This window comes from Sus scrofa, chromosome 1, assembly GCF_000003025.6.
Source record: "Sus scrofa isolate TJ Tabasco breed Duroc chromosome 1, Sscrofa11.1, whole genome shotgun sequence".
Lineage (NCBI taxonomy): Eukaryota > Metazoa > Chordata > Mammalia > Artiodactyla > Suidae > Sus > Sus scrofa.
This window is the reverse complement of record NC_010443.5, coordinates 232,355,465-232,373,068: the sequence shown is the minus strand read 5'-3', so window position 1 is coordinate 232,373,068 and position 17,604 is coordinate 232,355,465. Positions and strand designations below refer to the sequence as shown.

The 17,604-nt window shown below is 41.9% G+C and overlaps 1 protein-coding gene across 8 annotated transcripts in view; it reads right to left on the bottom strand.

The window, feature by feature from the left end:
* Positions 1–17,110, bottom strand: part of TLE4 (transducin like enhancer of split 4) — a 148,808-nt gene extending 131,698 nt beyond the window's left edge. The window contains exons 1-4 of one of the 8 annotated variants that reach the window (XM_001924195.6): positions 16,219–17,110; positions 15,280–15,377; positions 14,147–14,210; positions 12,915–12,959 (exon numbers count right to left, since the gene is read on the bottom strand). In XM_001924195.6, the coding sequence (XP_001924230.3) occupies positions 12,915–12,959; positions 14,147–14,210; positions 15,280–15,377; positions 16,219–16,263 (252 nt within the window). In that variant the 5' untranslated portion in view covers positions 16,264–17,110. Of the gene's footprint in view, positions 1–1,471; positions 1,516–12,914; positions 12,960–14,146; positions 14,211–15,279; positions 15,378–15,683; positions 15,878–16,218 lie in introns of those variants that run through there. The other 7 variants (XM_005660177.3, XM_005660175.3, XM_021065175.1 and 4 more) reach the window with 7 other exon arrangements.

Genomic DNA, 17,604 nt, shown 5'->3' with positions numbered 1-17,604 from the left:
TTTGCATATAAGTTCAAGGACTTTGTGGATACTTTAAAACCCAGCCACGGACCTCCTTCTCATTCTCACCTCAGGAAGGCACTCAATGGATTTTCAGTCCTCTGGATACTCCCATGTGGTTGTAAAAGGTACTGTGCCTGTTTTAGAAATTTCATGATCAGAAGTACAAAAATATCTATAGAACTGTGGTCATCAGCCATCAGCTGGCAGTGCAATCTAGAACAAAGATGAACAACTGGTTCACTAAGCCAGTACGCTGGTTTACCAAAGAATTACACTATTTTTCCCCGACCTGGAATAACTAACCAACTCATGGCCATGTGCACGGCCCTGTAGTACTGGCTGAAAAACTACCTATGAACCCATATTTCCACTCAACGGTTACAAGAGCAAAAAGTCCCAAAGCAAATATAAAGGCATTGTTCTGCAAATCAAAAACTGAATCTGAAGAACAAAGCTATTTCCACCTGGTTTAAAAAAAAAAAGGTCCTTCCACATGTGGCTGGTGAAGCAAGCAGAGCCAGAGCAGGATTGCCCAGGCAGGGGACAGACAGCAAGGCAGAGGAAGCCGCTTCAGTTAAGAAGGCTGCCCTCCTCACCACTTTTCAACAATGACTAGGGGGCAAAGAACTTCCTGACCTGGGAATACAAAAAGCATTTTTCTGATACAAATATATATCCCACAGTAGACTTGCTATTACACGTAACATTAAAGTTCACTTTGTAAGAACACCAGGGACTAACTAGGTCACTTACACCTTAAACCAAAACCAGACCAAAAAGCAACAAAAAAAAAAAAAAAAAAAAAAAAAAAAAAAAAAAAAAAAAAAAAAAAAAAAAAAAAAAAACAAAAGCTTACCATATTAAAATGGTCCCCTAGGAGGCAGGTATTGCCAAGGGTTCAGAACTTGGGTTCTGAAGCTGGCTGATTCTGCAGCTTTACTCGCTGTAAAGCCCTCTGCAAATTTCTTAGCTTCCCTTTACCTCATTTTCCCTGACAAATAATGAGGACAGCCAGATGCCTTCCTTAAGGGTTATGAATTAAATTAAAACATCTTAAGAACTTAGTGTATCACTTAGCTTGCAATAGTTGCTCAATAAATGTTAACTGGCATTATCATTAATATCTGCCAAAGATATATATACATGGGAGTTCCCGTGGCTCAGTGGCTAACGAATCCAACTAGGAACCATGAGGTTGTGGGTCTGGTCCCTGGCCTTGCTCAGTGGGTTAAGGATCCGGGGGTTGCCCAGAGCTGTGGTATAGGTCACAGATGCGGCCGGGATCCTGAGTTGCTGTGGCTCTGGTGTAGGCTGGCAGCAACAGCTCTGATTAGACTCCTAGCCTGGGAACCTCCATATGCTGCAGGAGCGGCCCAAGAAATGGCAAAAAGACAAAAGAAAAACAAACAAACAAAAGATATATATACATGGAAAATCTGTAACTACATGGAATACTGAGAGCTCTTACCCTAGAGAAGGAAATGTAAGATGTTGCAGGCCAGCCAGCCACATCTATGAAATAAGCAACAGAGCACATGGTCTTAGGTTGTAAAACACTGGCAATACTAAGGGGATTTTGTTTGTTCCTAGGGTTTTTTTTTTTTTTTTTTTTTTTTTTTTTTTTTAGCTATCTACAATAGCCTAACACTCTCAAAGAAAGGTTCTTTCAGTCCTTGGCCTGGGAACTTTAACATGACACGAGTATGGGCGCTCCCCCCAATAAAAGCTCTTTAAAAAATTAATATTTCACCACATAGAAAACTGATTCAAAACCTTAGCTTTGGAGTTCCCATCATGGCTCAGTGGTTAATGAATCTGACTAGGAACCATGAGGTTGCGGGTTCGATCCCTGGCCTTGCTCAGTGGGTTAAGGACCGGCATTGCTGTGAGCTGTGGTGTAGGTCTCGGATGTGGCTCAGATTCCGAGTTGCTATGGCTCCGGCGTAGGCCGGTGGCAACAGCTCCAATTCGACCCCTAGCCTGGGAACCTCCATGTGCCTCGGGAGCGGCCCAAGAAATGGCAAAAAGACAACCCCCCCCAGAAAAAAAACCATAGCTTAATTGACAGCATGCCTCTAGTGTCAAGCAATGAAATTAGGGACAGACCTTCTGCTACCACTGGTCATTTTAAAATCATAATGAGAGCTGAAAGATACCTTTAGAAATGACTCATTATCTGGAAATAAATCCAATCCTAAATTTCAGAACTGCCCAACTGCCAGCTCAAGGACCTGTAGTAGAACTGTGATAAGAACTCCTAACTTGTATATTGAGGTCTTTCGTTGCTCTTCATAAAATAAGTCCTGCCCAAAAGCTCAAAGACAAAGCTTAGGTATTAGTGGCTGACATTCTACTGTAGGAAGAAGTGCAGTGCAATGAAAAATTACACCATCTCTTCTGTTGCTCCAGCGTTCCTTCACTCATTCCGCTGCTAAATTCAAAAGATTGTTTTAGGTGTGTCAGAGATATAGCAGTAACAAAACACATTCTTCCTTTTAGGAGCTTTTAATTTAGCAGTGAAACCTGATCTTTACCATGTCCGTGATTCATCAAAGGCCAAGATTATACATTATATACATTTCCCCCTTCTTTTATTAACCTACGGTTAACTACTGATAAACTAAGCTGAAAAGTCCAAACCTTGCCTAAGTAAAAGACAATACAAGAAATCCAAGAACTTAAGATTTCAAGTTCACTTGTAAGCCAGTTTATAGATCTGCTTTACCATGAATGTCATCAGGTAAACCATCTGCACTGGATTCTAGAAGAGTAACTAATCCCAGGAACCAATTACACAACAAGTAATAAACTACCATATATTATTCCCCCTTAGCGCTTCTGGGAGAAAAGTCACTGGATCATATTGTAATTTGTGTGATTTCCAAAGTTGTATGATTAAATTTTTATATTTTACGTGCCAAAGGAAAGCATTAAAACTGATCACTCTAAAAAAGCAGTGAAGTTATATTCTACATATTATGTATTAAATGTACATGTATAAAATACCTTTAATTTTTATATTACATGTTTTATAATAACTATTCTAGTTGTGCATCAACATTACTCTGGCCTCAACAGATGGTCTTAAGAGCACCAGTGAATTCTAATCTATCTACTAATTAACTGGGACTTTGTCAAGTAATACTGGAGTCTCATTTTACTCATCCGTAAGATGGGGAAAATGCTTTAGCAACACTACTGGATTCCAAATAAAATCATGGATGAGAAAGTCCTTGTAAAATATGAAGTACTATATAAATATCCATTTCTATTCCTAGCTTCATTAGGTTACCTTCCTTTCTTAAAAAAAAAAAACAAAACACACACCTCTGAAAATAGTTGTTAAAAGGGACTTTCTGAGACTAAAACAAAAATCTCAATTTCTATTCACATTAGGTCACAGAAAATACATTTACGGTCATTTTTGGACCAAAGGAACTAAAAGAGATCTCGCTGTTCACTTACACTCTAATTTTATGTTTTATTTTTTGGCTGCCCCACAGCATATGGAGTTCCCAAGCCAGGGATCAGATCCAAGCCAAGGTTGCAATCTATGCTTCAGCTGCAGCAATGCTGGATCCTTAACCCACTGTGCCAGGCCAGGGATCAAACCTATGTTCTAGTGCTCCAGAGACAATGCTGATCCCACCTTGCCACAGCAGAAATGCCACACTCTAATTTTTAGCTGATAAAAGCACAGTCCTGAGAAGTTAAGGTACTCAGCAATATCACACAGCTGGTGAAGGGCAGAAAGAGAATCTCAATCTCCTATCTCAGTCAAGTACTGCTACAAGGGGAAATAGCAGAGTATTACAAACACACAGCATTTGGAATGTTTGGAGATTTGATAGAAAGATCTACCAAATTCGCAATCTGAAACTGAGTCAAACCCAGGATCTATTTTACTAGCTGATCTATTTTACTGGCTAATCTATTTTACTATTTTACTTTGAGATCTATCTCGAGAAGTTATTTAATTTCTATGTATTTCAGCTTCCTCACATACAAAATGGAAAAAAAAAAAAGTAGTCATAATCTCAGAAGTTTGTTGTGAGAATAAGTAAAATATTACCTGTTCACTAAGCTCTCTAAAATCACTGTTATGATTACTACTCTTGTAACATCTCCACCAATAAAAAACTAAGGTATCTTCAAAGTTCCTTGTCCCCTGAAGAAAACCAGGACAAGGACTTGCATTTTTACTGATATGGATAGAAGTTAGCTAAACATACCACAGAATGGCTAAGATCAATATCTCCCCACACTCACTCAAACCACATGTACGCAGACCTATTAATAGTAAACGAATTCTTCAGATACATACTTACTAGTGATAGAGTGATGTTCAAACTGAATTTTAAGTTCAGTTAGGAAAGATTCCTGTTTTCATCTTTAAGAAGACAAATTTCACATGCTAAAATACATATATTCTGCCTTAACCAGCCTAACTCGCTCCTGAAAAGCAAACCAAGCTCAGTTGCTTTTACTTCCCCTTTTCACCTGTCATTTTCTCACAAATTTAACAAGTAGGTACCCACAGGCTTAACTAGGCTTGGAAGCTCTGCATTTGCTACCCTACAACCTAAATATGCCTTCAACACAAGTATTCTTGGCTAGCTCTACCTAGATACAGGTATTCCCCTCATTCACCAAGTATCTCATGAGTACCTATTGTGTGACGGGCACAGTTTCCAGCACCAGGGACACAGCAGAGAACAATAAACAGCTCTGTTCCCACAGAGCCTACTTCTAGTGGGAGAAAGGAGACTTATACCTAGCATTTGCACAGCATATTTTAGGAATGTGAAAATGGCCAGTTTCATCAAGCACTCTGCTAAAAGTGGATGTAGGCTTTGCATTTTAATTTGTGATCCCGGGCTTCCCCTGAGGCAGAGCCTGGACACTGGAAGGACAGAGGTCCGGGAGTAGAGGAGGCTCTGTGCTTGCATACAAACACAAGATCAAATCTCTAGTTAGAGATGACACTTCAACACGTCTTGGACAGCCAGTAGCATCCCTATCTTCTCATGTTGCACATGGCCAAGAACATCACAGAAACAAGTACACTATTTGCTCTTCGGAAGCAGCATGGTCAGTGAAGGGAGCCCTGGAAGGGAAGGCAAGAAACCTACTACCATTTCCTTTCCTGCCAGCCACTCTCACTGTGCCACCTCGGGCGTCCGCTGACCCCCATGAACCCTGGTCTCCCTGCCCACATGCTGATCCGCCTGTACCATGACACTGGACTAGCCTTTTAAGCCCTTAAGCCTCTGTGTCATCTGTTCAAGGAGGCCAGTGGAATGACACTGCTTGGCAAACTGTCGGGTACTCCACTGACAGAAGCTATTTAAATAAATACATGGATCCAAGCTTGCTACTTGCTTTACAGGAACATCAGGAAGATTAAGGAGAACATATAAAACGCCTTAAGCTCTTTGCAAAGAAAGGGTGTGACAGAGTACTAGGGCTCATGCTTTGTACAATTATTATTCTTTCCACTTATGTTTCTTTGCATTTTCAAGTTCTTTAACCAAAATAATCTGCAGACCTTTAGAAGGAGAATACATTATTTAGAGACCAAGAACAGAATCCTAATTGGAATGATAACAATAAGGGAAATAAACTTGTGAGTAAATCAGAAAGTCAATATCTATCTTCCTCCCTCAACCTCTCCTGCCTGCACTACTGCTGCTGCTACTGCTGTTGCTGCTGGGAGCCCTGGGTGGCCTCAGAGGCTGAGGCACAGCAGGCCAGCCACACTGGAGATGGAGCCCTCAGCCTGCACCAGGACAGCAGCTAGCTTTTCCCCTCTTTTTTGAAAAATTTATTTTATTACAGTGTAGTTGATTTACAGTGTTGTGTTAGGTTCTGGTGTACAGCAGCAGCCATCCTTTCTTTCCATCCAACACAGAGGCTCCCTTCACAATACACACCCACCATGAAGTATTTGTGGACAAAATCCGCAAAAAAATGATGACGAAGTGAACTACACATCAAACACCAGAGGCCCTGAGGGGCATTTGGGAGTATTCTTCTTCTGTTTCTTTAACAATCCAGCTAAGAAAACCCACACCTTCCCTTCATCCCCCTTACTCTGAGGAAAGTTGGGCTTGGTGGTAGAGAAACGGCAAAAGCTTGGCATAAACCCTGGGTCAAGTCTGATGACAACAGAAAGTTGTACAGACTTGTGTTGATGAATGCCAGCTAAATCCCTTTTTACAGACAGAAAGCAAGGACCACTGACAGCAGTTACTAAGGCAGAGTCAAAAAGACTAATTTTTGTTTCTAACTAAAAGTTCTGAGTTCCTTCCCCCTTGGGGTACAGCAATAACTTCGTGAACTCTGTTTGCAGTGAACTGACTCTGACCAAGTCCGAAGCCTCACAAACTGTCCTTATCAGTGTAAATACTCAGTTGTCCACAACTTGCTGCCTCCTGTTTGTCTCCAACAGCCCTGTTCACAAAACTGACAACTTAGCCACAGGACCACTGGATCTGCCACCATTGCTAGAGTACTGGAGTTTTTTAAGAGGAGATATGGGGAGGGATCAAGGGAAAATACCTTTGAAAAATCACATCCCTGTCACTACCTCAGAAGCCAAATATATTACTGTTGTCCTGGAGTGATAAACCAGTCTATCCAGCCAGGTCAAATAAACATGTTCTCACTAAAAACAAACACAACTTCTAAATACACATTTTAAACATTTAGTTCCCAACTGACTTTACCTAATCTATAGCATAAAAGAAAAAAAAGTAAAATTCTAGGAAGGAATGAAAACTGTGTGGACAACAGGCCAGCTCTTGCACTATCTCTGCTTCACTGAGGCTACAACAGCACCTAAAAAGATGCACTTTATTTGTCAGTCCATTAGTTTGACCTGACTCAAAGTGGTATTATTTAGTATACAAAGAACTCTCCCCAGCAAAACAAAAAATAAAAATAAGCAATATCCAGTAGGGATTAAGGGGCAGTGAGAAAGGAAATCTCCTTTTGTTTGAATGCTGCAAAGAAAGTCTTTTTAACAGCACAAGCAAAACATTTGTCTTCATTTAAAAGTTTGAGTTGTGCGCGATTTCCTGCATCTAAGAACTTCTCTCTGAACTACAAAGAGCCCACAAAACATCACATTTTCCCCTCCCAGCTTCCCCCTTCAAAAACCCACAAGATGGTGATTAACAAACAGCCTGTTGTCTTTAGGCATAGTTTTAGAAGCCACAAGGAAAAGATAAAAGTTAAACGGAAAAGCAAGTTTGTAAACAAATAAGAAATAGGTTACCCAGGGAAGCAAGCTCATCTTGATAAACAAGCAACCCTCCTCGCCCTGTGGGAGACTCCGATTGAAAGGGACCCTTGCCCTCTCACCCTTGAAAGCAGTCTGGATGGAGAGAGTCCCGGGCCTGACTCCAGGCAGAGCTGCAGAGACTGCCCGGACACTCCAGGAGTCTGGGTATATGCCTAAAGTTCAGTGCCTCAAGGACAAACCCAAGGACTATCCCAGTCTCCCTGGGGGCTCTCATTCCAGAAATGAGCTGGGGCCTCAACCTCCAAGCCAGGGTGGACTTATTTCCCAGGAAACACCCTCCCAGGCAAATTCATCTGGTCCCAAAACCACTACCTAATAACTATATCACCTTGTGCAGATTTGATCCTGTTTAATCATCGTTGATGGGACATAATCCCTTTCTTAGGATCTTTGTGAGAATTAGAGAATTTTGGCAATGCGCCCAGATCAGTGGTAAGCAAAGCCAGATAAATAATAAACATTCATATCCATTGAAAGGAAATTCCAATTCCACTCAACAATCACTGCTTCAGGTAAAATAATCTTCATATAGTCTGTAAGATCTCAGAAAGAAAATTAAGAACCCAATATGCAAAAAGAGAAAAAGGGGAAACCCACGCTATCCAGAAAATATTTCTAATTATGCACACACTCTGACAGCTTCAATTTCCTCCTCCAGATCTGCTTCTCCTGAAGGTCCTGTGACATGTAAAACTACAACTCCATAGGTCCTGCCCAAGGCACTGCCCACTTGGTACCAACTGTCCTAATGCTGGATCCCCTCAATTCTGGAAAAAAGTTTAATTAAAATCTACATATATCTAGACTTACAAACTAGGAATGAAATCGGCCCCCATCCCCAAATGTCCAAATCAGAGAAACAGGGGAAAAAACTACCAATAACCTCCATTTAATTAACTTTAATTACAGAATATTATTGAAGGATAAGTAATCTTAATGTGGAAAAGGTAGCTTTAAATCTTAATGAAAAACAAAAACATTAAGACTCCCTCCCCCCGCCCTGAACTGTATCTGGAGTTTTTCTGCACAATAATCAACATTTCACTTGTAATCCTTCTTTGAGAATTTCCCATCCAGCAGTGTCCACCACTGTTCAGCCCCTCTAGATTATTATTTCCCAATGTCAATACATCAAAAGAAAGTTCTGTCAGCACAATTTTCACAATTTTCACTTTATTAGTTACATTCAACTAAAACATCCCACCTTTGAGAATTCACTTTCATTATTATACAAGACTTCAATCACATCCATTTCTGAAAAAAAGTCACTGCGTAAGAATACAACACATTTTTACCCACATTCTCAAATACCTACTCCTACATCCACTCCTGCAAATCCAGGCATATACAATCTAAGAGATGTACAAGAAATTAGTAATGCTCAAAAAAAAAAAGTTTTCTTATGGGAAATCTGGTCTAAACAGAACTTTAAACAAACTGACTTCCATTGCAAGCACTGTCCCCAAATTTATGGCACACTAGAATCAAGTACACTCAAGGCTGGAATGCCATGCCCGTCATATATTACTTCAACCTCAATAAATCTCTCTTTACTCTCCAAATCCTCAGCTGCTTTCTAAAATAGTTCACGAAAAAGCACCAACCTAATTAACAACAGCTTCCTCTGTAACTGTGGCCTTGATTTCACTTATTTACACATTAACTGCAGCCTCCTTTTGGCCAATCCAGTCTATTCTCTGTACCATGCCGAGCCTTTCATCTGCCCTGGACAGCATTTTCTCCAGCAGATGAAGTAGATGCCGATTGATTTGCTGTCGAGCATGGTAAATTAATAGCAACAAATTGCTGAGGGCCCGTCTCGCTGCTCCACCATGCTTCGGCAGTTTTGCTTTATTTGCTCCATGATGGGCAGCAGTCGGCCTCTTCAAGTCAATTTCTTCTTAACAACCTGCAATACTTTTCAATGGTGAAAATAGAGCTGTTCCTTGTAAGTCAGAAATCAATATCCTATTGCCCTTAGAAAATGCTAAACAAGCAGTATTGGCAATCCACTTGGTACTAGAGGGTATCAGATATAATGCAAATCCATACTGCTTCCCTCCTTGTAGTTATTACAGTTTGCTAAAAGGTTCCTAATGTCATTTATCATCATTTACCATCGACCAGAGAGGCTATGATTATGATATCCTATCAGCTGGCAAGGCCCTTTCATTTCTATTCAATTAATATTTTAGCAGCACTCAAATGGTTGTGGCCCAAGTCTCATAATAAAATTTACATGGCTTCTAGTGAAACAGGAGTTTTCTTGCTCTGATTTGAAACAAATAATAATTGTATATATGCACATATACATGCATACTATACACAAATATATTTATACATAAACACAGACATGTATAAATAAATGTGTAGTATTCACTTGTTATAGCCTTTAAGTGTTGCAGATTTCTAAAATTCAAATAGTAAGCTAAAATTACAATATGCAAAGAGATTTTCAGATTACAGAATATTAACTACGAGAAAAATCACAGGATGTTCTCAAAATGTACTATGTTCATATCCATTTACAATTCCTATAGGTTGAATTTCCATACCTATTGTTCCTAGTCTGCATCCAATATTCACTTTTTAAAGTGGTAACTGCCCCTGTCAGATTAAATCAGGGCGGTCTTCTTTAATTACAGCATTACAGGTGAAGGATGGGAACAAGCAGTATTTAGTGATGTTATCAACTGCATGTATCACCCTGTTCTGCCCACGGTCACTGACCCATTTAGAAGCCACACTATATTTATAAAGAATAATCAACCACCCCCCAAAAAAACCACCTGTCCTATCCAAAACAAAAAAAACAAACAAAAAAACTCAACTTAGAGAAATACTTAGGAATAAAGGCCAATGTTGTTTCATTAAAAAAAATTCCATTATGAAGACATCACAATAAAACAAGTGCCATTTCTAACCATGTCCCATTTGTCATCTTCACTTTCAGGCTAGAACTTAAGGCAGTGGCAAAGCATTAATTCACATTACAGCCTAGAACACTCCACTCTATCCTTTCTGGGTTTTTTTCCCAGCTTCATCTCTCAGCTCTATTGATCCTACTAAATAAAGATTACCAGAAATTAGACTCATATTTTATGCTCTAATTCCATGTCATGTCACTGAGTTCCCCTTTAAAAAAAAAAAAAAAAAAAAAAATCAACTAATTCTACCAGACTAATGCTATTTACTCAGTTACCAAAATTTAAATTAATTATGTTCTCAAACATAATTGTTAAAAATTGGCAACATTATGCAGGCTTAATTAAGATTAAATCCAATTTACTAAATGTACTTTAATTGGTACTAATTACATTAGCTTTCATTTCAGAATGACAAATTCCCCATAGGTTTCACTTTATAGTCCTCTATCAGAACCAACACAGGGTGACTGACAATGAGCATCATATAGAAAGAGGAAGGACCACAATACTGGACCCCCCACCCTGCTTGTCACTGCTCTGTGCTTTTATCCTTTTATCAATTTGCTAAGTCACAGAGTTATGACTCCATCATAGCCATCATTTTCTGTTCCAATGAAAAATTTCTCTAAAAATAAATACTCTGGCTGGCAGCAGCCAAGAACAGGAGCATTAACCAAAAAATACACAAAGGTTTCAAATATCAGGGCCACCAATTACTAGGGTACTTCCAAGGACTCTGGGGACTCCTACTCTTGAACCCTTCAGAGACACAAATCTAATAAGTGAATAAGCCTAACCCGATCTTGAGAACGAGGCCCAATTATGCCGCCGGGCAACTTCCCTGCATTATTGCTGCTTTCCATTACGGGGGTATCCAGCTATTGCATCTGGAAGAGAGGCCAAGAGGAACCAAGGCTGTCTGCCTAGGAAAACAAATAAAGACAGATATGCCTCTGTGCTTAAGGGGCAAAGAAAGAAAATATAATAAGTAGGTGGTTTGCAGGGCTGTCTGTATTTCATAATGTGATAAACTGCCCTCAGGATTCTTGATATGATTGAATTTAAAAGCAAGAGAAAAAAAGGAAAATGTATTCCATTCTCAATTTTAAACGGATGGCATTTGAGGCTAGCTGGACAAGAAGATGATGACAGAATTACAAAGTAAAAATGTGTAAATTAAGGGATCTCACATACGGCCCCTGTCCCCCAAAAATACATATAGCCAAATACAACCTCTGTGCCTCTCAAAACTATAAACGGTGTAAAGAGATCTGGAAACCAAGAGGTTATGGCAAATAAAATACAGGAGGAGAAAAAAAGGGACATTAATCATCTGGTCCAATCTTTAAAAAGACACTAATTAGTCTTGGGTGGTGGGTGAGGACAAAGAAAAAAAAAAGACATGTCCAAGATCCAGAAGTAAACTGACCTGTAATGAGGATAATTAACAAACTATTTCATGTAATTTATTCCTATAAGGTAGAGCTAAAAGTAGCCCATCTGTAAACTTGATTTTGTTTAACCTGGTGATGTTTACATTGCTAATCTAAACAGAAATGGCCAAGATGCCAAAATAAGAATTTTCTATAATTTTAATACTGACATAACCAAATAGTATATAAGGTTAAAAAAAAAAAAAAAAAGGTGTCTGAAATAAAAAGTCCTCAATGTAAGGACATGGGTTTTTTCCCCCATGTTTTTGTTTTCATTCGATCTGATTGTTTTCATTGCCTAGTAGTCATCTTCTAAAGACCAGAGTACATTTCCAGTATGTGATAATTAACTATATCCAAAAAGGAACCCATAAGTAGTAAAAGCCTAATAATCTGTGGTCATGTCATCGTTTTTAACTTAGAAGGTAATGACATTCACCATGAGTATAAATAAGAGATGAAAAGCACAAGGTTTTCCCTGTCTTTTCCCAGCAAGTAAACACACACCTATTCTGAAATGGTTGATGAAACAAACCTGAAGCACTTTCACTAGGATATCACTAAAAATAAATGCCTCCCAGAGGAATTATTATTGCCAAACAGTACGCACACACACGCGCGCACACACACACACACACACACACACACACGTGTGAATATATATATATGTCATTTTTCTTTCCAGGAAACTTAAACCAAACCATTTTATGCAGTCTTCTGCAAAAAAAGTCTGTTTCAGTCATACCTTTCGCAGCTTTCTGACTAATCATTGTTTTTTTCTTTCTTTCTTTTTCTTTTTTTTTTTGCTGAACTAATTGCTAGATGCCAAGACCCAGTGTTGAACCTTATCACATCCTCCTATCAGGCTCATTTACTCAGTACAAATTTTGGAAGCAACAGTTACAGTTCCTGGTAAGATCCAACTAAGTAGCCTCAGGGGACCAGTACAAGGAATTTACATCAATTTCTTTTGTAGCTCCACAGATTTCATTTCGGTCCTCCAGGCTCACCCTCTATGCACTCTTTCACACCAAGCCAAGGAAAGCTCCACACAATTTACAATTTTACTTTTCAATATTTCCCAAGAAAAGCTTTCATAAAACAAGTCAGCAATGCCCAAAATACATAAATTACAGTAGCCACAAGAATGTGCAGAATAAAATTGCAAAACATACAATTTTCTTTCTAAAGTGCACAGTATCTCTGACTATCATTTAAAATGCTTATCAAGAAATAATAGCTTACCTGCTTGTGCATTTCTATATTCAACCCATAGGACATCTCGTAATACTGTCAAAGAAGGAAAAGCAATTAATTTTGTGCCTTTCATCAAACAATCTCCCTAGTTTGTTCAAAACGTCCCCAAGCAAACATAAAAGCCTCATCTAAACCAAGATATACATACTACCTATGCTGTTGATTTAGGAAGAACACTCTACTGCTATCTTTAGCCTAATAAACTATAAGCCACCTTAAGACACAGAATCTAAGAGAATCACTCACAAAACTAAGAAAATCAAGTTCAAAGATAGCATTCTTAACATCTCCAGTTGTCTTTATACATCACAAGCAGAAGACTCACAAGGGTCTGATGAAAATTTGGTACCCTACGGGCTCTAATTCCTAGGCACAGCTGGCAAGTTAATAACAAAAACAACATGTCTCATACAAGTGCTGATGTTCTGAAAGCACTGTTCAAAAAGGTGATGCTACTTCAGAGTTCCGTTTCTCATTTTTATCGCACTGGTCATGTTCATACATTCAAAGGAAAAAGGCTTGGTAGGAAATGAATAAGTTACTCTCGAGTCTTTATGAACAAGCATAAAAATGCACTTGGTAATACTTCTGAAAAATCAAATCTCATTGTTTTACACATGTAGTATAACTGGCATGACAAAAATTCTGGCAGAACAAAACAGTTATACAGGGGACTACAATACTCTTCAAACCAATGTAACACTATAGAAACTGAAAACACAAAACGCACATAAATACACACACACACACCACGAACAAAGAGCAGGGGAAAACTGGACAAGATGTCTAGTGTCTTAACCATCATTCTTTAAAAAAATATAACATTAAAATTTTAACAGTTTACAGAAAAACTCTGGTTAAAATTTTTTAGAGCAAGAGCAATAAAACAACAAAGAAAACCACTAACACAGAAACATTTTGTTTGTGACTCTAAATGAAACATAAATGAGGTTTTTACTTTTTTCAATCTGTAAAAACTGAGGACAGAAAATTATACCCCATGCAGCTAAACTTTTTGAAAATTCAAATCAAAGCTGGTTGTCAGAGGCAAGTTCTAACATCCTGGAATTACAGGTTGCTAATGGTCATATTCCCACGACTTCCAGTATCCCAGCACTTTGACTGTGATCTATCCTGCAGCCTCCAGCAATCTGAACATATTCTTGCTTTCGGCATCCCAAACTAATAGGCACTTTGAATCTGTGACACAGTTTTCTTACCATCACATAATGCCGCTGCATCTCTGTCTTCTCACTGGCAAGTTTTTCACATTCCAGCTTCAGGCTGTTCCAGAAAAAAGGAAATCTAAGTACATTGCAGAACCTGACTTACATCCCTCAAATGTAAATACACATTCCCTCTTCCAAATCACCACCTACAAAACATCAAATCAACTATCTTAAATACCACCCTCATTACTGAAATAGGCAGAAAGAGAAAAGGGTGATTGGAACCAGCCTGGACTTGCCCTTTCAACAAGGATCAAATGTGATGGTTTTGTTTGCTTAAAAGAAAAAAAAAATGACCAATTTAACGCGAATTGCATCCAGAATATTCACTAACTTAATAAAACAAAGAGGAAATAATTATCAATAATGTCTACATCTCCAAACACAAAGTCCCCTGAAATGTCACAAGGGAGTTTTTTCTTTAATGTTCCACGAAGAGATTAAAATGAAAACATGAATCAAGCAAGCTTTATGAATGATGTCTTATTTTTTTCCCTCCAAAACACAGAGACAAGTTGAATACCACCACCCAGGGGCAAGGCATGGATCCGGTTCAGTGGCTTGTTTTGGTCTGGCATTTAGGAAGTAAAAACCACACGTCATCAAAAATCCAGCAAAAGAAAAATATTTCAAAGGCATTCTAAGTCTAATGATTGTCTTTTTAAGACAATAAACATCTTTTCAGTATAAAAGTAATGAAATCACCTGCTTGGCGACTTCCCACGGCTCTGTGCCCCTGGTAATTCAGTGGAATGGCAGAATAAGAAGGAATCAAAAGCAGAGTAATAAAGAACCAAGGAAGTCAAAAGGCCCCAGAATCTTCCAACCTTCCACTCTCCTTGCCCCAATAAATCAATATCGAAAGTTTGGCCTCAGCGTTTTCCAAGTCTCCCCAGTTTCGATTGTTCGGCCTTTTAAGGTTTTGGTTTTTTAATTTATGGGAGAAGGAGGAAATGCTTAATTTCTTTACACCTGCCAAAGGAAAAGAGGCCTGGACTTGCCCTTTCTGCCCACAAGGAAAAATGACAATACCTCTGCGGTGGCCAAAAAAAGGGGGGGTTGTACGGGGGTGGGGAGACAAGAGCTAAGCAAACAGAAGAATCAGCTAAAGTCAATATCGTTACCTGTGGTATTGAGCCTGTAAAAACTGAAACTCTTCCTTAATCCGATCACAGGACTCGGAAATGGTAAATTTAAAGGGCTGAGCAGGCTGGTGCGGTGCCTAAAGAACAACAATAAAATATTTAATTAGCCCACAGTAGAGGCAAGGCAGAGAGATGCAGAAAACACAGCACGCCGCGCTGGCGGGGGGTTGGGGGTGTCATCGCGCTAGCAGGCAAAGAGCGATTAAAACTCTCCTCCTGCCCCCTCCCCTGGCCGCAAAGCCCAGTGGAGGCTGCAAGCGGGCTGGCCAAGGGCCCCCGCGTCCTCTCGCCCGCTCGGGCCCCCCAAGGGTTCGAGACCCCCGCTCTCCTCCTTCGCCGGCCGTGAGCAACCACCCGGAGCGCCGCGCCCACTGCCTCCCCACCCGGAATCGAAACGGGCCAGTCGGGGGGACGCGCGCCATGGCGTCGAGCCGCGGTCAGGTCGGGGGAGGGGGCACGCAGCCGCCACCCTCCCCGGCCGACTGGTTCGCTCTTCCCCTGGGCGTGCGGCGCGAGTGGAAGGCGTCCCGCACTCCCGAGCCGCTGCCGGACCCGCCGCGCCGCCGCTGAGGGCGCCCTCCCCGCCCCGGCGCGGAGTCGCGCCTCCTCCATCGCTAGCCACCCCTCCTAGAGGAGTCGCGGCGCGGGGACGACAAACGGCTCCGCGCGCCTTCCAGGGGCTTCAAAGACAACAATAAGAAAATGGCTACAACTCTGTTGCCTCTCCGCACCCTGGCTCCGAAAGTGCCACTGAGCCCGGGGGGAGAGGTGGTGGGGGCGGGCGACTCCCCGGGCAGGGAGCCGGGTTCGGGCCGCCCTCCACGCCCCTCTGGTCACAGACACAACTCGGCACGCAGGGGGCGACGCGGGGAATCCCCCGGCGCTCGGCGAGCCCGCGCCCCTGACGCCCGCACTCACCGGGTGTCTGGTCTGTGGGTACATCTTGCTCAGGTCGCGAATCATCCAAACCGATTTAGTTGGCTACGCTGGGCAGAAGCGCGCGGCTCATTGGCTTTAAAGGCCCGGAGGAAGAGGCGGCGGAGGCGGCCGGCCGGGTCCGAGGGGCGGCTCGGGCGGTCCTGGCCCCCGCCGGGTCTCGCGTGACGCGGGCGGCAGGAACGCGCGGCAGCGGCGGGCTGGGTGCAGACAGCCGGGCCCCTCTGCATTCCCCGCGGGCGTCACTGGCCCGCCGCGGGCATTGTCCGGCGCGCGTCTCCCGCGGCAACGCTCCGACGTTCGCTCCGCCGAGGCGCGCCCGCCGAAGCTGGCGCCGCGGCCGCGCCGCTCACCCAGCCGGGAAAGTGCGAGCTCCGCGTCCCAGCGCTTGCCGGCAGCGCCGCCCGCTCGCTCACTGGCTCGCTCGGCGTCCCACTCCAAACTTTTTTTATTTGTCTTTTAATTGGTTGTTATTCCTCCGAATGAATGATCTCTCTCTTCTTTCCTAAAAGCAAACACAAACTCCTTTGGTTCGGAAGAGATCTCGGCGGTGCTTTTTGGTTTCTCTGGAGATTTTTTTTCACCTCACAGCAACGATCTTTTAAAAGGCACCTTTTAGCTTCTTTTACCACATCTCATTTCCTTATTTTTCTTCCTTCCTGTTTTCTTGTCTTTTTAAACCCCAAATTGGAGGGGATTATAAAAATAAAAGAGAGTGAAACGCTTGCGGCTTTAAAAAAAAAAAAATCTCTCTCCTTTCAAACTCTGCGAACACCACCTCAAAATAATATACAAGTGTGTGAGAGGGGGAAGAAAGCAGCCAACAGCCCAAACACCCGCTCGGAACAGCTCTAACAACACGTTCGGTGTAGGTGACTTCTTTGACCAAATTTAGCAGCGGCTAATCATTAACATTCTGATACATATTCACAACCGTCCGTGGAGGGCCCGCGAAGCATCCCGGGAGATGTAGTCCGCCCCCGGCGGCCGCAGCTGAGGATTCCGCCAGATTGACTACAATCACCGGCCCGCCACGCGACCACTCTGGGGTGCTCTCCAAGAGCCCCTCCCACCCCCTGCGCAGTAGGCGTCTCCAGCAACCAATCAGAGATGGCTGAACATTAATCGCTGTTCTGTGTTACTGCCCATCATTTCACTGTTGACAAATGGCAAGCTAGGGGGGAGGAGCCGGCGGGGTTGGAACCCACGTGGGGGCCGGGCGTCGTCCGCGGCTCGGACCAATGAATGGAACGTTATGGGGTTAGCAGAGGCGGGGCGGAGATGGCCCGCCCAAGGCGGAGCTTCGCCTTGGATGACGTTCCTTAGCGCGAGCGTTCGAACCGAGGAAACATTTGTTCGGCTGTCAAT